We start from the raw sequence: 24,093 nt of genomic DNA, 5'->3' as shown, positions 1-24,093 counted from the left end.
TGCTCTGATTGGTCGTAGCGCTACCCTATTGCGTGCAGAGGCAGTTTGAAAGACAGCCTTCATCCCGCCCCCTGGATTGAGCCGAGGTCTACCGGTCGTTGCCAGACTATACATTTTAATGATATAGTCTGGCTTGTCAGGCTACCAGTGTTGCTCTGCAGAGCCGTGAACTGGGTGTCAATGCAAATCACGCGAGATTTGGACGGACCAGGAAGAGCCGTGCTGGGAGCTTCCGCTACAAACAAGCTTAAAACATAGACTTATTAAAAAAAAATTCTGAACAATTTCTCATGTCGGGGCTTCAATACAAGAGGGACATTACAGACGGAGGTATTTTGATGTTTTTTGGTGTGTCTTTTTGGACGAAGAAAAGTGGTGTCCATTCATAACCATTATATGGACAAATACTGCTGCACGGAGCCCCAATGTAACTCAGAGAAGCCACGGAGGACTCTGACAATTCTCCCAGCCCTTAGTCGACATGAGGGTGAGTAGATAATGAGTGAAATTTGAATTTTGGGTGAACTATCCCTTTAACGGACCACATATTCACCAATGACACAGAAAACAAGCCGGTGAGTGGACTATGAATCTCTGAGCTCAGTGAGCACCTACCAGTTGTTACAGTTGATGGCAGCGTAGCGGTTCAGTGCTTTCTCATGCGTCGTCGTGTAGTTTCACAGAGGACAAGGACCGTCACTGTCAGACTCCCATCAGACTTTATTTACATCTGCTAATGAAAAGAGGAGAAATAATCTCTGCATCAGGCTTCACAGTCACAGCTCAGGATAACACACACACACACACACACTTTAACTGGAACAAAATAAACTTCACAACACTCTCTGCCTGTTCAACAGTCACGCTGCTAGGATTAGCCACAAGCTAACATGAAGCTATCAAAGTGAGTGAAAAGCTTTTCCGTATCAATGAACTTGTCATGTCTCTCACTCAGCATCATCACAGAACATCAGCAGTTGTTGTCTGGAGCAGATCTTCACATGTATGATCAATAAAGTCACCTTTAACCCTCAAATAGAAAGTTATATTAACGGAGCTCAGTACAAGTCAACCTACCACGACTCTCCGACAGCAGACTGTTGCCTAGAAACGGGTCAACCCGCTAAGTCTGCAGGGGCTCGTTAGTGTGGCGTTTCAAAATAAGAGCTTCTAACTCATAGATCATAATTAATAAATAATAAATAAAGGAGTGAACGACTTCATATTGTAACAGGCAGATAAATAATAATAATAAACTAAGTGTAGTGCAGCTTCCATAATAACAGAATTACAGTTAGTGGAATTACTAACTCCTTAACTCTGTTACAGCAGCAAGTAGCCTACAAGACAGCAGCCAGATAAATAAATAAATAAAACACATTACAGCAGAGTGAGGACAGAGGAAAACATGAATGTGTTTAGGAATGACTTGTTAACAGTTTATAATGAAAACGATATTGACAATCATGTATATGGAACATTTTAAGAATATTCACATCATTATTAAACAAAAAGTGTCCAGTGAAACAACAAAGCAGCAAACTAAAGTAGCCTATATAGATGTACCATGGATCATGAAGGGATTAGGAAACACCTGTCAAAAGACAAATACACTCTACAGAGAATTTATTCAACAAAGAACTAAAGAGGCAGAAAATAAATGTAAGTATCAGAACCAATAGGCTACTATAAAGCTCTATAGAATAGGACAATATTTAATAACACCAAAAACAACACTAAAGGAATATGGGATATATAAAATGTTATTATCAAAAATGGCTCAACACAATGAAGTCCCCCTCAGTATTTCATTCAGAATGTGTCCCGTTAAGTGTCACAGGATATGAAGCTATGGACCAGGAAAGACTGGGCTCGTAATAGGAGGGTTAGGTGAGTGATAAACACAGTGAGGAAATGAAGTCACAAGCTACTAGTTAGTTAACATATGCTTTATGAAAAATAAAATAAAATGAAAATTCAGCACAATAACTGACTTCATGTTCCACAGTTTCTTTCTTTTTGTTCTTCACAAATGACAAATCAAATTGTTCTCTATCACATATGGGAAATGTCCACATGAGAAAAATAATAATTACAAAAATGAGTTTTAATTAATGTTGTTTGAAAGTCTTTGGGGAGCAGAGACAGGACTGTTAGTACACAGTCATAAAGCTCTTCTCTTTATGGCCATACTCACATTACATAATCACACAATTAAACACACTAGTACTGTAATACAATAGTGACTAAAGGAAAACATTTTATTAACTGTACAGGTTTTAGTTCTATAGCCTATCAAATGGAATATTTATTTTTACACATTTTATATTATTATTATATTAAACCACTGTGTGTGTGTGTGTGTGTTTGTCAGATACTTCAGGTGAGGTCAACAACACCTTCTCATTCACCTGTGACCTCACCTGGTCATTCATAGTGAGTGTTAGCGTCATTAAAATAGGAGCAAGGCACGCAAGGCATCTTTATTTATATAGCACATTTCATACCAAGGCAACTCAATGTGCTTTACATAAAGACAAAACATTTAGAAAAAAAAAGAGAAGCATGAAAACAGAATAAAAACAAACAAAACACTGAAAACAGAGTTAAAAGCAAGAGTAAAAATGTAAAATAAAAGAAAATAGATAAAATTTAAAGTTCTTAAAAGAGCTCAGCTATAAGCACATGAAAAGAGAAATGTTTTTAACCTGGATTTAAAAGTGTTAACAGTTGGAGCTGATCTCAGTTCTGCTGGTAGTTTGTTCCAGTTGTGTGCAGCATCACAGCTAAATGCTGCTTCACCATGTCTGGTCTGAACTCTGAGCTCCACTATCTGACCTGAGTCAGTAGATCTCAGAGCTCTACTGGGTTTATACTCTACTAACATGTCATTCATGAGCAGTCAAACCTCAAACGGTGGAAAACGAGAAAATAGTGATGGAAGTATGACAGACAGGTAGCAAGATGGCGTCAGTGACTCACTGCAAAAACTCAACATCTCACCAAGAATATGTGTCTTGTTTCTAGTCAAAACTAATGTCATCATACTTAAAATAAGACTCATAATATTAAAAAGTAGCTTGTTTTTAGACACTTTTTTTTTTTTTTACATCTTAAGCATCTCAAGCATATCTTCACTTGAAATAAGTAGTAAAATCTGAAAGTGGCACAAAAAACTTCAACTTCAGATTTTTCTTCTTATTTCAAGTGACAAATTGTTTGAAACAAATGAAAATGATCTAAAAACAAGTTAATTTTTTAGATGATGAGTCTTATTTTAAGTGGAAAGAGATTAGTTTTGACTAGAAATGAGACATTTTGACAAGAAATAAGACAAATATTCTTGGAAAGATTTTGAGTTTTTGCAGTGACTGCCTACGCTGACAACTGAGCTCTCCCTCTGCGACTTGAAAAACAAACAAAATACAGACGCTTTTTTACTCTGTTTTATAGTTGCTTACCTCCTCTAGTTGTTTTTAACCGCTCATAGGATTTCTAGTCACTGAATCCTGTTTTTAAGCTGCACTTTGTCCCACACTTTGATCCAACTGCGTCTGACAGCGTGGGAAAATCCCTGACAGCTGACAACCAGCGAGCTTACCGGACACCACCTCACCGGGTCCAGTATTTGGACCCGTGCCGGTAAGTCTCGCCTCCTCTCCCACTCTGTGGTTAATGTCTTCACTTCATCTCTTGCTGTGTGTATGTGGAGTTTCCATCGCTCACACATTCTCCATCTCTCTGAAACCTTGGAGATCAGTCAGACTTGGTTATAGGTAGCCTAAGCAGAAGCGGAAGTGAAGCTCGCCATAGGACCTCAATTCGGGAAAAAATCTCCATGTAGGTGAACGGGAGTCAAAAAAATGTATTCCGTGATTGTGTCTTGAGAAAAATATATGACCTTAACCTACTTAAAACATCAACTTTCATGCCAAAAAAATCAGCAGTTTGTCGTAAAACGGCAACAGAAGAATATATTTAGTGTGAAGACGCTCTACGGACTACAGATCTGGTGTCCCACAAAAAATATGTCACCAACTGACACGGGAAAGGAAGGACGCCATGTGGTGACGTCACTACGCCACCTGGAGTCTTTCTGGTTACGGATTCTATTGGTTACAGTTTTATTTTACAATAGTTTTACAACAAACTGCTGGTTTCTCTTCATGAAACGTGATGTTTTAAACAGGTAGAGGTTGTATTTTTTTCTCATGGCACAATTTTATCGGATCATGAAATAAAATTTTGACTCCCGTTCACTCACATGGAGGTTTTTTACGAATTGAGTTCCCATGGCAACGTTACTTCCTGCTTCCGCTGAGGCTCTCTATTTCACTTCAGTGGTTTCCTCCTGATGTATCTAGGCTACGTATTACAGTAAACCCCCTGCTGGACAATAAGTGACATCACAGCACTATTATAGCTGTTAGACTACCAATAACTGTTTATAATAATAATTATCACCTGATTCATTCAAAGTTCTCCTCTGAGTGTTTCATGTCAGTGACAGATAATTGTCATAGTATCTGGTTCAGTTCACCTTTACGTTAATGTTGTGTGTGTGATAAATGTTCTTTGTTCACTTTGGATTTTATTTCTTGGAGCAAAGTCCAGCGAAGCAGGTTAATTATTCCAGGGAAGAGAACAGCGTCACGTCCAACAGGTTGACCTTTGACTCAGCGGTTGTGTCGCAGTTTATTTCGTCGTGTGAAGGTAAGGTGAACAGTCCTGTCTTTTAAAAAAAAATGTTTTATGAAGAATGAATCTTTAACCCGCAACGTGCTCATGGAGCAGGGTTACACTTGTTTAGTTTATCAACTGAGAGAGAGAGAGAGAGAGAGAGAGAGAGAGAGAAATGGAGCAAAGAGCAGTAGAGCAGGTTTGTCCAGGTAAGACCTCGTCCTCATGTCAAACAGGTGAGGCAACTTTCATTGTTTACTTTTACCCAGCGGTTGTGTCGCAGTTTATTTCATCGTGTGAAGGTAAGGTGAACAGTCTGAATGTTTTCCTTGTTAACACCTGTCGTTACCTGAGTTCTCTGCCCTTCAAAGTGTTGTTGTGTTGTTGTTGTTGTTGTGTTATTATAATGTTACTGTAGCTGAGTCAGAGCTGTAACTGTAAAGTCTGGACCGACAGAACCGTGTCCTCCATGTTGTGTGGATGTTGTGGGTAGAAGCGCTGGAATAAGAGCAGAAGCTGTTACTGCCCATCTCTGATCAATACTGACAGTTTCTTTTATTGATGATTGATTTTCCAGTGTTGATCAATGTTCAGCATCAGGTTCTTCACAGTAACTGAGTACATTTAGTGCAGCACAGTTGTGAGGTACTTGTACTCTCCTTGAGTATTTCCTTGTTGTGCTACTTCCTGCTTGTACTGCAGCTCATGTACCTGACAGGTGAAGCTACTGGTCACTTTGCAGCTGCAGGTTGTAGATTAAAAACACCTGATGAGCTCATAAACACACGATTAAAGATGAAACCACAGCATGTTTGTCCTGTGACTCTGTAGGTTACATCAGCTCACTGACTCATTTAAATCTATTAGAAGAGGAGCAGCTGGACACTGTCTCTGTGTCCTCACCATTCATGTCTGTGGTTACACATTGTTGTGGAGAATGTTTTAGAGCTGCAACAGTTGTTCAATCAACATTTTTCAAGCAGATATTTTCCGTTTTCAGCCTCAAAAACTGAAGATTTCCTTGTTTTCTCTGTTTGATTTGACTGTAAACTGAATATTTTAGTCTCTTTGATTGTTGCTGTGACAAAACGAGACATTTGAAGATGTGGCCTCAGACTGAGAGGAACTTGAACGCATCATTTCTCTGTAGGCTATTTTGTGACATTTGATGGAGCAGACGATGAATGGACGGACAGAGACAATAAGTGTCAGTGGCACCTGGAGAGTGTTTTTTCTCTCTTTGAATTTCCAGTGTGAGTGAAATGACTGAATGTTGTGATAGTGGAGCTGTGAGGTGAAATAAGTCGAGGCCCAGTTGTTGTGTGTGTAGCTTGTTTGGTCCAGTGGTTTTCTACAGGGACGCTGTCCACACAGAGACTGTGTCACATCAACTCAGTGGATCTCAGTCCTTGTGTGTGTCAGTGGATGGAAACAGTGGTCCATGGTTCATGTTGCTGGGCTGCTCTTCACTTCACTGCAGCTTCATGACGCCATCTAGTGGACTGATAGTAGAAGTAGAGCAGCTGATGGCAGCTTCCTCTTCCTCACTGCTGTGTGACTGCATTCAACTGACACTGATATGAAGCAGAGGAGAAGAGCCAATCAGTGGAGGAGCAGCTGGAGACATGATGGACATGTGAGCTGCTGTCAGTGGCGGCTGGTGCTAAAATAAATTGGGGGGGGGGGGGGGGGGGGGGGGGGGGGGGGGGGGGGGGGGCGGTGTCAGATAAATAAGATATGAGCATTGCTGACTTCACATCCAGCCAACTGTGTTTGGCATGACACAGACGGGAGAAGCGTCGTGTAACTCCGTCCACGGTCACTTGCCTGCTGCTGGATTTTTAAGTCAGGTTGCTCCGATTCAAACTCTTTTATCCTTTTTTTTTTTACTCCAGTGAATGCCTCATGAAAGGATTATTTCATAAAGAAACAACAGATTTTTCTTTTGCTGCGGCAGCCATTGTCTTGTTGTTGTTGTCTGTCTGCTCCGTGTGCACGCGGGTGCGTCTGTAGCTGTTTGAGTGACAGGCACGTCTCCGCTGCCAGGGGAGTGACTTTGATTGACAGTTCAGGTATCATGAATCAATCCGATTGGATGAAAAAATGACCCAAACGCGCTGATTGGCCACGGGCGCGGAGAGCTGCGCCCGGAGGAGAATCTTTAAGTAACCAATTAGAGACCAGCATGAAGTCACATGGAAGCCAAAAGTTAAAGCAGAAGTAAGCGATCCGGTCGTTTTGGCTAATGCTGCGTTCCAGGTAGGCTTTTGAAACCGTAAATTACAGCTTCAAGTCACAACTTAAGACTTTGTAGCGTTCCAGGTAACCCACTCGTGTTTTTCCGACCTGTTTTACCTGTGAAAGTCACTATAACGGCCACTCGTAACTTCTGACCCGTGAACTCGTACCAGATCGAACTGGTACGACTTCACAGGTCAGAAAAACACGAGTTACGGGCCGCCTTGAACGCAACATAACAGTCCTCGTCCCCACGTCGCCACATTCACGCGCATCCCTTGGCTGCACACACAGCCCTGCATGCCGTTCTCTCTCCTCATTGGATAAAAACTGTAGGATACGATAAATGTTTTCTCCTCGGCTCAGAGCAGAGCAGAGTGACTGAGAGACCCGTGTTTCAGACCAAACACTCTATGTAAGTGATTGCTGTCGGAAGATACAACTATTTAAGACTTATATTAACACAAATATATCACTTACTTCTGCTTTAAGCCTACCACACACTCATTTGGCCGGCGCCCCTCGCTATTGAAATGTATGAAACAACCCAGAATAAACCCAATATGGAATGGAAAGGCTTACAAATTTCAAAGTAAAACCCATTGTATGAGTGAACACTGAACAGATATGGTAATTACTTTTTATTATGTTATTTATGTTTACTGTGTCGACACTTTTTTCCTGAAATTTAGATGTTGGCGGCGCCCTAGCGCCCCCTATTGACCGGCCGCCACTGGCTGGTGTGCAGATGAATGATGTGTGTTTCCTCTGCAGGTGAAGCTGCAAAGTGTGTGTGGGCTGATGTGGATGTGAGCTCAGCAGCATGGATCAGTGTGAGGACAGAGAGGAGGGAGCCCCTCCCCCTAAAACCAAAAGCCAGACCACAGGTCAAAGGTCAGAGTTTAAAACAGTCAGAAAGACTTTTCTCTCTAAAAGTCAGTTGTTGTGTTTATTAAAAGATTTAAGATATTTCTCATCAGTTTTTCTCCAACATGCACATTCATCAGTTGTGTTGTTGTTTCAGGATCCAGCAGCAGAGACCAGACTCTCCTGGACCCAGCTGTCTGTCTTTAAAGAGCAACGACTCAAAGGGCTTCATCGTTAACTTTAAAGGAGGACGTGGATCAGCTGATCAGATGTAAGACAAAACTACATTTCAAAGGTTTTGAGTTTCTGTTGAACGTTCTTCCTGTGGAGTCACATTTCAATGACTCTCATTAAAAACTGAGTTATAACTCAGACACACGTTCAGTGAATGACTGACAGCATCCCATGCATCTTTCTTTCTGTTATTGCGTCTGTAGCCGATGTCGATCTGACCCTCTGCGTTGTGTTTCTCACGGCCTGCCCTAGGTGGGGTTCGATCCCACGACCTCCCGCACCGGAGGCGACAATGCTAACCTCTTCGCCAAGAGGTTGACAACCGCTTGGCAAGTTGGTTAGCACGTCTTTTATGGGTGGAGTGAGTGCACATCCGTTACACGTCCACTGCTGACGCTACTAAATATAACAGCAGCTTTTTGTTCACTTCCTGCAGCAGTCGCTCCACTTCAGCACTAAAGTTCTTTCTATGTTTGGAGTCCGACGCTCCCTGTAGATTTTTGTTTGGACATTTTAACTTTCCTTCTCAACTCACCTTCTCTGGCATTCTGGATTTAACAACACGTTCATGAATCTGACATAGAGTTTGCATGTTCTCCCCGTGCATGTGTGGGTTCTCTCCAGCTTCCTCCCACAGACCAAAGACATGCAGGTGAACTGGTGACTCTAAATCACCCATAGGTGTGAATGTGTGTGTGTATATGTTGGCCCTGTGATAGACTGGTGACCTGTCCAGGGTGAACCCCGCCTCCTGCCCAAAGTCAGCTGAGAAAGGCTCCAGCTCACCCTCCACCCTAGTGAGGATGAGCTGTAGAGAAGATGAATGAACTTAAAGAGATATTGGTGAATGAGGCCCATTGTTACAAAATGTAGGAAAAGGAACTCATTCACATTTGTAACCCTTAAAATAACTTTGCAGAGAATTCTTTTGAAAACCTAAAACTGTCAAACATGAGTTGTGTGTTGTTGTTTCAGGATCCAGCAGCAGAGACCAGACTCTTCTGAACCCAGCTGTCTGTCTCTAAAGAGCGACCAGTCAAATGAACGGTTCATTACCTTTAAAGGAGAACGTGGATCAGCTGATCAGATGTAAGCTGTAACTGACAGTCAGACTCAGGTTATTGTAGAAAAGAACCAGTTTGTACGACGTGTTGTTGGACCAGGTCTGAAACCAAAGTGTCTGTGTCTGTTGTGAACGTCCTCAGGGGACATATAAAGTCCATCTTGTATTATCTCTCTGTCCTGATGTTCACTTGACACTGATTCCTCCACAGAGTGGACCAGCAGAGCTCAGAGGTTCCCAGTGGTCAGTCTGCCCAGCAGCATCAAACACACCTGGACTCCATATTTATGGTGAGGACATGTCCAACAGCTGCTGTCACATCTGTTGTGTTCACCATCATCTCCATGCTGCACTTTGACACCAGTGGATTGTCAGTCTGTCCAACATGGATCTGATGTTTGGCTCCATGGTTTTAGTTTGATGCTGTCACTCATAGAGTTTCTGTTCCAGCTGCTGGAGGAGAACATGGTCACTTTTGTCAAGAACGAGCTGAAGAAGATCCACAAGGCTCTGAGTCCAGATTACCCAGAATGCTCAGGGAGCCAGAGGGAGGATGAGGAGGTGTTGGATGGTGAGGATGAAGAGCAGAGGAGCAGCAGCAGAGAGGCATTAGTGAAGATCACAGTGAACTTCCTGAGGAGGATGAAGCAGGAGGAGCTGGCTGAGCGTCTGCAGAGCAGTAAGAGGATTTCTCTAAAGATTCAACATGATGGACAAATGAGACGTTCACTGACATCAACACATGGAGGGAAACATGTTCACATAGTCATTATTTAGAAGAATTAAAATGTTATATTCTCTTATTGATCTAATTTCTTGTGTTTTCATTCTGAATATTTTGCTCCAGTTTGTGGACGTAAACTCAAATCTGCCCTGAGGAAGAAGTTTGAGTGTGTGTTTGAGGGGATCTCTAAAGCAGGACACCAAACCCTTCTGAACCAGATCTACACAGAGCTCTACATCACAGAGGGAGGGGCTGGAGGAGTCAATGATGAACATGAGGTCAGACAGATTGAAACAGCGTCCAGGAAACCAGACAGACCAGAAACAACCATCAGACGAGAAGACATCTTTAAAGCCCCACCTGGAAGAGACCGACCAATCAGAAGAGTAATGACAAAGGGAGTGGCTGGCATTGGGAAAACAGTCTTAACACAGAAGTTCACTCTGGACTGGGCTGAAGACAAAGACAACCAGGACATACACTTCACATTTCCCTTCACCTTCAGAGAGCTGAATGTGCTGAAAGAGAGAAAGTTCAGCTTGGTGGAACTTGTTCATCACTTCTTCTCTGAAACCAAAGAAGCAGGAATCTGCAGGTTTGATCAGTTCCAGGTCGTCTTCATCTTTGACGGTCTGGACGAGTGTCGACTTCCTCTGGACTTCCACAACACTGAGATCCTGACTGATGTGACAGAGTCCACCTCAGTCAACGTGCTGCTGACCAACCTCATCAGGGGGAACCTGCTTCCCTCTGCTCACCTCTGGATAACCACACGACCTGCAGCAGCCAATCAGATCCCTCCTCAGTGTGTTGACATGGTGACAGAGGTCAGAGGGTTCACTGACCCACAGAAGGAGGAGTACTTCAGGAAGAGGTTCAGAGATGAGGAGCAGGCCAGAAAGATCATCTCCCACATCAAGAGATCACAAAGCCTCCACATCATGTGCCACATCCCAGTCTTCTGCTGGATCACTGCTACAGTTCTGGAGGAGCTGTTGAAGACCAGAGAGGGAGGAGAGCTGCCCAAGACCCTGACTGAGATGTACATCCACTTCCTGGTGGTTCATCTAAAACTGAAGAAGGTCAAGTATGATGGAGGAGCTGAGACAGATCCACACTGGAGTCCAGAGAGCAGGGAGATGATTGAGTCTCTGGGAAAACTGGCTTTTGAGCAGCTGCAGAAGGAAGGAAACCTGATCTTCTATGAATCAGACCTGACAGAGTGTGGCATCGATATCAGAGCAGCCTCAGTGTACTCAGGAGTGTTCACACAGATCTTTAAAGAGGAGAGAGGCCTGTACCAGGACAAGGTGTTCTGCTTCGTCCATCTGAGTGTTCAGGAGTTTCTGGCTGCTCTTCATGTCCATCTGACCTTCATCAACTCTGGACTCAACCTGATGTCACAACAACAAACAACCTCCAAGAAGACTGAAACAACAGGAGTCAAATCTGCAGAGACAAACCTCTACCAGAGCGCTGTGGACGAGGCCTTACAGAGTCCAAATGGACACCTGGACTTGTTCCTCCGCTTCCTCCTGGGTCTTTCACTGAAGACCAATCAGAATCTCCTACGAGGTCTGATGTCACAGACAGGAAGTGGCTCATGGTCCAATCAGAAAACAGTCCAGTACATCAAGGAGAAGATTGAAGAGACTCCTTCTGCAGAGAAAAGCATCAACCTGTTCCACTGTCTGAATGAACTGAATGATCGTTCTTTAGTGGAGAGGATCCAACGGTCCCTGAGATACGGAAGTCTCTCCACAGATGAACTGTCTCCTGCTCAGTGGTCGGCTCTGGGCTTCATCTTACTGTCATCAGGAGAAGATCTGGACGAGTTTGACCTGAAGAAATACTCTGCTTCAGAGGAAGTTCTTCTGAGGCTGCTGCCAGTGGTCAAAGCCTCCAACAAAGCTCTGTAATTGTAGAGATAGTTGGATTTATTCATCATTATATAAAAACCCTTCTGTCTTTCAACAGGACAGATAATAAATTCCTTTCTTCTTTAATTCCTCATGATCATCTCTTCAGACTGAGCAGCTGTAACCTCTCAGAGAGAAGCTGTGAAGCTCTGTCCTCAGTCCTCAGCTCCCTGTCCTCTAGTCTGAGACACCTGGACCTGAGTAACAACAACCTGCAGGACTCAGGAGTGAAGCTGCTGTCTGGTGGACTGGAGAGTCCACACTGTAGACTGGAGACTCTCAGGTGAGGATTCATCCAGCTGTTTATCTGATGCCACTTGAACACAGCAGCAGGTGTTGACAGAGGGTTCCTGTGTGTTGTTGTGTGTGTTCAGTCTGTCAGGATGTCTGGTCACAGAGGAAGGCTGTGCTTCTCTGGCCTCAGCTCTGAGCTCCAACCCCTCCCATCTGAGAGAGCTGGACCTGAGCTACAACCATCCAGGAGCCTCAGGAGAGAAGCTGCTGTCTGCTGGACTGGAGGATCCAGACTGGAGACTGGACTCTCTCAGGTATGGAGAGGCTGCTGCAGCCACACACACTGTCTGATAGAGGAGGAGGAGCTGGAACATTTTCTATGGTCCCGTTCACACCTGTTCACACCTGGTAACATCTGTCTCAGGTAATCCATGCATTGATGACATCAGATCCCATCACTCAGACCATATCCAGAGGTGGTGTAGGCCACAGTGAAGCTCCGCCCACTCCACTGACGTCCTCTGTCTCAGTCTGACTCGTCCCATAACAGTTTATACTGAAGCCAAAATCTCAGAGTGTTTCAAACATGAGCGGTGCAGCTTTCATCAGTCACAGTGATGAACTACTGGGATCAGGAGTTTCTCCTCATGATGACTTCAGTGTCTCATCATGACTCACTGTGTCATATTCAGGAGAAGAGATGTCAGTGATGAAAGCAGCTGTTGGCAGCTGTGCTCTGAGTCTCTCCAGATGTTTGGATCAGACTTTATTTCAGAGTGTATCAGGAAACATTTCAGCTGCAGCTGGTTGAACTGCTCCTGAACCAACAGAGTGTTTGACCTGAACAGTCCCAGAGACTGTAGACACCTGTAGAGTGTGGACACTAGTGTTGTCACGATACCAATATTTTCAATACTTTTAGATACTTTTCGGTACTTTTCCAAATAAAAAGAGAACACAAAAAATTTCACTATTTACTTTATTTTAATAGAAAATCTTAGAACTATATGTATCAGTAGCTAAATAATCAGTAAATCAATAGTATCAGTAGCTAAATAATCAGTAAATCAATAAACAATCTGCTGCAGGATTAAAATAGAAATTTCCATCTATATTAATCTGAACTCTAAATTAAATCATTAGTGGTCTGTTTAAAAATGAATATCAACTGCATTATTTGAGGTCTGAAAACACTCAAACACACACCTATTGTTTCCCATATGTAGACCTGATGTAGACCAATGTGTGGTGCAGCGTCACAGAATCAAGACCAAGCCACAAATTGACTCTTTTTTCTTCCATCAACGCGATATCGTTCCGTTAATTAATCTCCGCGTAGCGCTCTTGAGAGAGAGAGAGAGAGAGAGAGAGAGAGAGAGAGAGAGTCTCTCTCGCACGCGCGGCGCACACACAAACACAGGCACATGGACAGGTGGCGCTGTAACGGTAATAAAAAAAAAAGCACCTTGCTTCGTTTGTGGCTGGCTCACTCGCTCGCCTCGTTTCAAATTACAATGCGGCGACTTCACGCGGCGACGTCACCGCTGCCGGCGGCGCAAAATGAAAGTACCGGTCCCATCTAAGCGCAGTATAGTACCTTTTTAAATGCCTCAGTACCCTGGTACCAATCTAGTACCGGTATACCGAACAACCCTAGTGGACACACTAATAACAACACAGCAACAAGAATCAAAGCATGTCCACTGCTCAGAGACATTCGTCTCCCAGCGTCTCCAACCAAGGAGGAAATAAGAGACAGAAACCAGGCGGCACCATCAGGTCTCTGTCTGGTCAGATATTGATGATCAATAATCAGCTCAGTCTCTCTGAGATCCTGGTCTTGTCCTGATGAGATGTGTTGTTGTGTTGAGGAGACAGTCAGTCACAGTGTGACATCCAGATGTCCTCACTGTCCAGAGGCCTGGAGCTGTCAATCAGAAGACAGTGAGTGTAGTGAACAGTGTAATAATCAGTGTTTGTGGCTGAATGTGTGTGTGGTCAAACAGCTGTTTTCAGACTGTGTGTGTGCTGCAAGGTTATAATAGTTTTGGATTTTTAATTATAGTTTAGTTTTATTTAGTTTTGACTTCTTTTTCTCTAATTCAGTTAGTTTTAATTAGTTATTAGAGCGGGTTTGCTAGTTTTAGTTAGTTAGTTTCTGCTCTCTGGGAGTGGGCAGCTTGTCTGTTCTTCTGAGCTCCCAGATGTTCACAGATCTGTATGTATGGGCTGCTACATTTCAGTTCTCAACGGGCCTGTCAGGTCAACCTAATCGGTCGCGCGGGCTTGGACCGAGTCTGGCCGCGTCTGATTCGGGCTTCAGCACGCGTGTTGGACCACGTCTGGTTTAATCAATACGAGGATAAACATCGCACACACACATTTCAACCATAGAGTGCTGCAAGCATAACCCCGAGTGTCTTTCTAAGGGACGTTTGGTCACGGGAAGTGACAGACCGTGAGGTGCCAGCTCACGTAAAATTGCTCGAGTGAAATAACCTGAATCGATTTCATATTAATCCGAAATTGACAAAGACGAAAACGAAGGGAATTTCATCTATAATTTCAATACGTTTTAGTTAGTTTTGTAAACACACAATACAGTTTCAGTTAGTTATCGTTTTTTCATTTGATTATAGTTTTTATTTATTTCAGTTAACGAAAATGTTTTTTCAATTCTAGTTTTCGTCATTTCGTTAATTTTCGTTAACGATAATAACCTTGGTGTGCTGCTCCAACACGTCTGACTCCAGATCAGATGAAGCCACAAAGCGGCTCCTTAAAGCCCCAGTATGTAGGATTTACCCCCATCTAGCGGTGTGGTTGCATATCGGAACGTATCCTTGATGTTGCGTTTACGTGAACTCGGGCAGACGTCAGACAGACAACAGACGCTGCATTTAACAGGATAAACAATCTTCTATGTAAAGAAGTGGTCCGCCAGCACAACGCAAAACAATACAGGCGTGACAATATGTTGTCATGGTGATGTCGTATTGTTTACCTGACCCACGTTTTACCGTCTTTCTCTCGTCGAGTAAAATGACATCCAGTTGGTTTGCCGACGGCGTCATTCAGGTGTCTGACTGCACCTGAATGCAACACCAGTGCCTCCGTCCTTCCTCACACTACACAGTGGTGACAGTTTTAACAGGCGCTACCTGGAAAACTTTCTCCCCGAGCCGACAGCTCTGGTGAGTTTCCGTGGTTACCTACAGACACGCTGACACTGAACGTAAAAAATGGCGATGCAACATGGCCGCCTCGGTTCCGTGCACCCCCCCTTGTATATTTGTAACGATTTGTAACAACTCATTCTAAGGTACGAGAAAGCTTTCGTTTGTATGCGGGTGTGATTCCACTTCAGTGAAATACGTATTTATGAAAGCAATATTAGATTTTTGCTAATAAAAAGCCAAATAAATCGCATACTGGGGCTTTAATGAAAGTCTCCAGCAGCTGGAGCTTCACTTCCTGTCTGAGTCCATGTGCTCTGAGCTGAGCCTGCTTCTCTCTGCTCTACAGTTTCTCTGCTTCCTCTGGACTCTGACTTCAAGTCCAGTCAAAATGTGTGGACAGGTTTGATGGAGCTCAGGACTGGTCCTGAGGACGGCTGCTTTATTCCACATGATGTGACTGATCTCAGTGAGTCAGTGTGTTGCAGCTGATCTGTGTGAAGAGCAGAGAAGAACAGAGTCATTGATCATGAGATCCTGATCCGTCCTGTCACTGTGATCAGATGGTTTCTATTAGAGCTCCTTCATCCACTCACTGCTGCTGTGGCTCCTGTGGAAACCTGCTCACAGCCTCATTCTTCAGCTTCCTGGGGAGTCTTCTTCAAACAAACACAAGTTGTGTTCACACTCAGTGTTTCTCACTAAACTCACTGTGTGTTTCACTGAGCTCTAACAAACGTGTTAGTGTGTTTCCTTCCTCATCAGACACTGAAACCATCCACTGTTCACAGCTGCACTCTTCTTCTTTCCTGGTGCATTGTGGGATATCTGGGCTGGTCAGCTCCACCTGTTGTGTCTCCATCTTCTTTGCTGTGACGTGTGTTTGTGCAGCTTGAGAGTCAGAGAGTGAAAGTGTGTGTCTCACACTGCAGTGACATCACATGGAGAAAAGACATGATGAAGTGTTTCCTCCTGGTCTCCTCCTGCTCTGTATCATCACTAGATAAAGACTCCAGCTCCTTCTTCTCTGTGCTCAGTGTTCATCCATACACAGTGTTGTGGGTAACGCGTTACAAAGTAACGCGTTATAGTACTTTAATTACTTTTTTCGTGTAACGTGTAACGTAACGCGTTAGTTTCGTGAGTTGAGCAATCAGTAACTTAGTTATTTTTTTAAAAAAGTAATCCGTTACTTTTCGCCGGATAAGGAAAAGAAAATCCCGACTGCAGCCTGCTTTTTGTCAGACAGACTACTGTGTGCAACCTGCGGATGTGTCAGCCGAGGTGCAGCGCTGTGATGCGTCTGTGCCCTGCTGACCTACAGTACGTTACCTATGTATGTGTGTGCGCGCGTGCGTTTCAATTCGCCGGCGAAAAGGACAAGAGCATAACGGTAAAATGCACACTCTGCGTTGGTGATAAGCTTCTATCGACCGCAAAAAAATCCACATCCAATTTAAGGGCCCATTATCATGGACCAGCTCCACGTACGGACCTGCTTCTCCAGCAGCAACAAGCAGCTCGGCTCTCAGTGCTCGCCCGCTTTCAGCAGCTCCCTCTCGGCGAGCGGCAGCCCAGTTCTCCCCCGGTCCAGCCCGGATCTCTACTCCATAGCTGCCGTAGCAGCAGTGTGATACCAGTACATTCAACCGCATTTTTTTTTTTTTACTTTTATTACACACAAGGTTGGAAGTTCACGTCTCGCCAGCCTCCCTCCTCTCCACACGTGAGTCCTCCGTTCAAACTGACAGACAGATCGAGCAGTGAAGCTGCTGAGAGGGATTCACGGCAATTCCTGAATTTTGATCAGTTCGGCGATCAAAAAAAAAAAAAAAACCCGCCATGTGGCATATTTCTGACTGTCTTTCCTGTTATTGTTATTATCCTGTAGAGTTAATTTGGTTGGATGACTGATGTTATTCGTCAGGACGTGCATTTAAAAGAGGCTGTGTGTCTGTCAGTTAGGCTAAGTTGCATCATGTGCGAGGCGCGCTGCAAAAGGCTTTTAATTTTTGGTAACGCATGAGTACTCTAACGCGTTACTTTTATTCATAAGTAACGCAGTAACGTAACTGATTACTTTTAATTGACGGTAACGTTGTAACTTAATTAACTACTTTCAAAAGTAACTATACCCAACACTGTCCATACATACCAGCCTCCATGTGAACACAGTGATAAAACAGTGTGTGTGTGAGAGCCATGTAATGTCCATGTGTGCATGCTGACAGAGAAGGTGCTGCTCTGACCCCCCTCCTCCTTTCAGGGTGGAGCCTGCTGGAGTCCCATGGTTGACACCAGGTCTGAGGAAGTGTAAGTCTGTTTTTACTTTGATTCATGGAAACGAGGGATGCACATGTTGAACCGTTTAACCGTTAACCGATAACAAGAACTTTGACCGATTAATACTATCTTTTTTTTTATTAGCTCCTTGTCGTCAACTCATGGGGGCGTGTCGACACGTGCAGATTTCCACGTGTCTTCAGTCATATTTCGCGGTAAAAAGTTCCACAGGAGGACTGACAGTATGTGCAGCAGCCCCCATGAAGGAAGGTCAGACCATAAATGTAGCTACACAGACATAGATGTGCATCACCTGTAACAACGGCGCTGAAAAAACTAAATAAAAGAGGACACTGATGCAGCTCTCCTGCAGCTCCACAGAGGAGCTCTGCTGCTCCTTCAGTCTGGTGTTTGGCTGCACTTTGTAACTAAAACAGTTCTACACTGGACGATCTAACCTCCATATGAGCGATCAGCTGAGACAGAGCAGAGTGGATGTGGCACTGATCAGCTGTCACAGCGCACGCCGCCAGCGTCGTAATCTTATCGGTTAACGGTTAATAATCGGTTAACGAGCGTCGGTTATCGGTCAGAAAAAAAATTCAAAATGTGCATCCCTACTGGAAACAAAGCAGCACATTCAACCATCTTCACACTGTCACATCACTGACCTCATGAGTCTTCATCAAACTGTCAATAACTGATCACATGATCAATAACTGCAGCTGTGTCTTGTTCTCTCCATCAGATTCCTGTCCACTCACAATCGACACAAACACAGTGAACACAAAGATCAAACTGTCTGACAACAACAGGAAGGCAACATGTGTTAAGGAGCATCAGTCATATCCTGATCATCCAGACAGATTTGACCGGTGGTCTCAGCTGCTGTGTTCAACTGGTCTGACTGGTCGCTGCTACTGGGAGGTCGAGAGGAGAGGAGAGGTTGATATATCAGTGAGTTACAGAGGAATCAGCAGGAAAGGAAACAGTGGAGACTGTTGGTTTGGAAGGAACGATCAGTCCTGGAGTCTGTACTGCTATGATTATGGTTACAGTGTCTATCACAATAGCAGAGAGACACATATCACCACCTCCTCCTCCTCCTCCTCCTCCTCCTCCTCCTCCTCCTCCTCCTCCTCCTCCTCTGTCTCTAACAGAGTAGCAGTGTATGTGGACTGTCCTGCTGGCTCTCTGTCCTTCTACAGAGTCTCCTCTGACTCACTGATCCGCCTCTACACCTTCAACACCACCTTCACTCAACCTCTGTATCCTGGGTTTAGACTCTATCCTGATTCCTCAGTGAGTCTGTGTTGAGTGAAGCAGAGTCTCCTCCTGTCACAGAAACCTTCTCTCTGTGTTGAACAGACAGTTCAGTCTCTACACGTCTGTCTCTGTCTCTCACTCACGTCGTCTTCACAGGACAGAGATGAACACAGTTTAATAATGAACTCATCAGCGTCATGGTAACAGAAAAATCACTTATTATTGTTCTGCTGCTGCTGACTGTTATTGTTTCTCTGAATGATTTCGATGTTATGATAAAAGGTATCAGGCTACTTTCAGGACGAAGGTGGTTTCACTGCAGACTCTTATTTTGAAATGTCGGCCTGAGCTACATGAAGAGCACCGTGTCGTTCTGACTGTCAAAATAAATAAATAAAGGTTTCAACTGAAACAAAGTGGAAAAGTTAATGTATGTCAGTTAGTTTACTTCAATTCAAACAGTGAAACACATCATGTATTATACAGATTCAAAACACACAGACTGAAATATTTCATGTCTTTATTTCTTTTAATTGTAATGAAAACTTAAAATTCAGTAAATCAAGAAACTATAATACAGTGGGGAGAGTTCACGACTGTAACCTAATGAACTCCAAACAGCTGCAGAAGTTTCCTGAGCCTCGTCTCTCAGTCTGGTTCATGACCTCCATCATATTCTACTTTATTGAGATGTATCTTTGATCTTTGCAACTCTGAGGGTGTTTATTTGTTATTTGTTGATTATTTGTGTATGTATAAACTATTAAAGATGAATAGAGGAAATTTCATGCAGGTTGGATTCAAACCCACGGCTGCTGCAGCAAAGTCTGAGCCTGAAGATATAAAGTTAGTATCAATATCAGTGTATTATTTTAGTTTTCTACGGTTTTAAAGTGGAAAAATATAAATGAACTTCAGTTCATCAGAATCAATAATTAAACTGTCAACAAAAAGTGAACATTATAGAAACTATACACTGTAAAACCATGGACTTATTCAGTCCTATAGGATTATAGGTCTGTTTGTCTTATTTTAATTTTTTTTTTTTTCTTAAAGAAATTTTGAAAGACTTTACGTATCTTTAATTTCTCTATAGCCTATAGCTTTTATGGCACAAGCAGAGATGCACTCAACCGCTGCTCGCGGACGTTCGTGAACGGAGCCTTGCAGCACCCTATAATGTAATAATTTCCTGAAAATGTAATAACGCCTGAAAATGTAATGAAATTTGCACTTGACTCAATCGAAAATGTAATAGAACCCAATAATGTAATAACTCCACCAATAATGTAATAAAATGTCCTGACTGATATTGTAATAACATTTTTACTGATAATGTAAATACATTATTACATTATTGGGAATGTATTACATTTTCAGGAACCCTCCTGAAAATGTAATACATTCCCAGTGGGTTAAATTGCAGACCTTGAGTACCGTACAGCCATATGCACACGTGCAGATACTCAGGGACATGCAACTACATCCTGGTCTGTGGACTTACCTCCAACTTTCTCCAACTTCCCATTTCTATATTTTTGCATCCATTAGTCCAACCTCCCATTTCTCCGATTTAAGTAACCCTAACCCTAACCATAACCATAACCGCCTCCCGCCGCCAGGAGGACGAAACTAATAATGTTTAAGATGCACAATATAAAGTCCTACCTTTAGATATACATTCAGTTTAACAGCAGCAACACTTTACAGAATGATTCATTCATGTATGATCATGAATAAAGCTGTGAAAATACAGTAAGGATCAGATTCTGCCTCACCTCTCTGTGTGTAATAAGTGACATTTTACCATTATATAATAAGATAAGATAGGATGTTACTTTATTCATCCCATGATGGGGACGTTTCCCAATATTGCAGCAGCAGACACCAATGAAAGGAAGAAAAAACACAAGAAAAATGCAATATTATAAATAAATTAAAAAAGTAATGAGGTCAGATGTATTTAGATACTGATGATCAGATTGTTCACCTCTGTCCAATATATTGGCTATAATTTTGTGGACATTTTGCATCATTGTATTGTACTTTTTGTGTGTCTACATCAGTGTCTATTCAAAGTAGATAAACAAAATATGAAAACTGCCCTGACCTTACAACACTCGAGATGTTTCCGGGTCCATAAACCTGCTCAGGAGTCACAGGAGGCTTCTGTTGTCCAAGTAAAACTCAACAGAACGATTTGAAGGGTTGTACAGATATTTTTCATTTACAAAGAAAAAACAAATTAGAAAATATACATTGGACATTTGACTGGATGTTAAAGTTTCGAGTTGTTTTGGTCTTGTAAGTTTATTAATTTATATGGGTTGTTTTGTTTTTTGTTGAGGTAATCAAGGGTGTAGGCGTTGGGCTCTCGAAAGCAAGACCCTTTTATACATCACATGTTATTTTATTGCTATTTTATTATGTATAGTTTGTTCTTTATATTTTAATATTTTATTATGTATAGTTTGTTCTTTATATTCTTACTCTTTATATTCTTATACTATATGTTGTCATCGTCACTGTGTGTCTGTGTAAAGCTGCTGCTGCACTGTCATTTCCCAGCTTGGGATCAATAAAGTCTGTCTGTCTATCTATCTATCTATCTATCTATCTATCTATCTATCTATCTATCTATCTATCTATCTATCTATCTATCTATCTATCTATCTATCTATCTATCTATCTATCTACATATATAAAAGAAGAATTATAAGGCTACGAAAACCAAACAGATTTTATTTTATAGCGATTATACACTTGTACAAATATATTAATGGGTAGGATATTCAGATTTTAACAATAAACCTTGACAATTATTACACACTGGACCTTTAAGTTAGGGTCAGACATAAATAAGAGTTATATTCTTCTTCCTGCTCCTTTCCAATCATAAAATATATTTATTATTTATCATATTGTATTGTTCTCTACACTTTCATGAAAGGAACAATGAGTGAACTTCCAGGTGTAACCCTAAACACAGCTAGTATGCTCTTTATTTTTAATTTTTTTTTATTTATCCCTCTGTGATAGGCTTTTTTTTTATTGAAGAATTATTAGTTAAGACATAGGCTACAATGTGAAATGAAGGATGAGGGGGTTACAAATAAAAAAGGAATAATGTCAACAGGTTCAGTTACATAGTATCATGACAGGCAGGAGAAGACAAAGGATATGTTAGGCAAACAGAGGTCTATTCAAAAACGTGGAAACGGAGAGAATAGTGCTATGGTCTTGATGGCTTTCTTATTTTCAGATTGACTAATTAGGTTGATGTATTGTTTGATTTCGTTTCTGAAACGGTGAGTGCAAAGTATTTGATTTGTAAATTTGCGGTTGTGAATATGAGCTTTGGCTAAAAAATAATATCAAATTGATTATATAATATTGGTTTAATTAATTGAGAAGCCGTGACTGAAAAGAAACCAATCAATACATTTTGATTGTCCAAAGCAAAGTTTTGGTCGAAATGTTGACGGATAAAAGTAGTTACATTTTTCCAAAAGGACTGCAGATGAGGACATGACCAGAAAAGATGTTGAAAAGAGTTCATTAATGTCTTTTTTATATCTTTGCATAAATAAATTGGAGGGATAGATACGATGGACGAGTTTAAGGGATACTTCTTTGATTTTATTTGTGATAACATATTTGTGACAGCCTGTCTGCTCTCAGGTCGGTCCATCGGTCAGCAGCTCTGACGTCACTCTGCGGCTGTGACGCTGCGGAAGCTTCTGCGCATGCGCCTCAGGAACAGGAAGTGTGTTAACGTTTTTCCTCCACAGCTGATGGTCGTCAGATTGTCAACACTCACACAGTTTCAGAGGCTGCTGCGACCCCCGGAGCCGCCGACCGACACACACACACACACGGTAAATACTAGGGTGTGTGTTTCCTCCCGGTAACGGCACGAGACCGACCGGGCAGGAGGGGCGTTTAGGTGTTTGACCGGAGCGTCGAAATTTAGAGCTTTAGCAAAAAAAAAAAAGAGAGAGAGAGAAAGATCCAGTGTCGTCGATCGGTGTGTGTGTGTGTGTGTGTGTGTGTGTTAACGACGACGAGGGTTGCTGATCTGATAACGGTGCGTTAACGGGAGAGAGAGATCAGCTGATCCGAGTCCGAGTCCGCACCTTGCTGCACGGTGTGTGTGTCTCTCTGTGTGTGTGTGTGTGTGTGTGTGTGTGGTGTTTTGGTGCAGTGATGATCCTCAGACAGACACACATCAGTCCGAGCCGCAGCATCACACACTGCTCACCATGCAGGCTGCACACACACACACACACACACACACACACACACACACACACACACACACACACACACACACACACACACACACACACACACACACACACAATTGCATGTAGCCTATTAATTAATTCAACCATTGTTAGGAGGGGTCCGTGAACTCACCACCAAACCACCACCATCATCATCATCATCATCATCATCCTGCTGTTATGGATCCACTGACACTGGATCTATGTGTGTGTGTGTGTGTGTGTGTGTGTGTGTGTGTGTGAGACGATGAGGCATTCAGGGACAAACCGTCATTGTCAGTGTTGTTGTCCAATATGGAGGCTTGACATAGTTTTAGATTGAGACGTAGCCTATAAATACTAAACACAAATGTTGTATTATAATGAGCCACTCCTCCTCCTCATAGTTGTTATGGTTATATGGACGTTGTGTTGTTTTTCTGGCTGTAACTAAACTAACAAGTCTAACCAGTAGGCCTCATTAATCAGTTAATTTCTTAGTAGTAATTAGTTTTAGAGATGTAGAGAAGCAGCTCTGTCGGTGAGTTTATCAAAATACTAAACACAAATCTTGTTCTGTAATGATCCGCTCCTCATTGTATCTATCTATCGCTTTTATAGTTAAATGTTAAAAGTTGTGTTGTTTTTCAGGCTGTAACTAACAAGTCTAATCACTATTGATACATTTTGATTGATTATTTCACTGATTAATCAATCAATTTCTTCTGTCTGTGAGATATTCTGCTTTATTTAGATGTTTTATTCTACCCACCACCAGGCCCTAGAGTCAAACGTGTTGAGTTCACTGACACAAACTGTGCGTTTTCTGTTTATTTTTCTGTGATTCACTCCAACAGTTCATTGTTGTTGTAGTTGTTGCCATAGATTTCCACTGTGTGACGTCAGATGAGTGTTTTGATTTGATCTCTGTTAGCCCCGGTCCACAGGTCACTCACTACTGTTGTGTCCAGATAAAAACCTGCAGGACTGATCTTCAGACTGGATCCACTGGGGGGGGGGTGGAGGGGGGGCTGTCTGCTGTGAATGATGTCATCTCTCACTTCCTCCTTGTGCAGATAAAACCACGGCGAGAAGAAGAAGAAGACGAAGGTAAAGAAGGTGAAGACGTGGTCAGCGAGGCCCG

General features: G+C 42.6%; 1 protein-coding gene across 1 annotated transcript; it reads left to right on the top strand.

Moving 5' to 3' along the window:
- Window positions 1–7,741: 7,741 nt before the first annotated feature.
- Window positions 7,742–18,735, top strand: LOC311004859 (protein NLRC3-like; the record flags this gene model as incomplete). The annotated part of the gene is made up of 8 exons (XM_083997042.1): window positions 7,742–7,812; window positions 9,294–9,372; window positions 9,533–9,761; window positions 9,930–11,721; window positions 11,835–12,008; window positions 12,100–12,273; window positions 17,402–17,448; window positions 18,167–18,735. 8 exons carry the CDS (start codon window positions 7,742–7,744, stop codon window positions 18,733–18,735), a joined length of 3,135 nt encoding a protein of 1,044 aa, XP_083853168.1.
- Window positions 18,736–24,093: the final 5,358 nt, after the last annotated feature.

This window comes from Trachurus trachurus, assembly GCF_905171665.1.
Source record: "Trachurus trachurus genome assembly, chromosome: 21".
In the NCBI taxonomy this organism is placed as follows: Eukaryota; Metazoa; Chordata; class Actinopteri; order Carangiformes; family Carangidae; genus Trachurus; species Trachurus trachurus.
The sequence above is the reverse complement of the archived record's forward strand: the minus strand, read 5'-3'. Positions and strand labels throughout refer to the sequence as shown.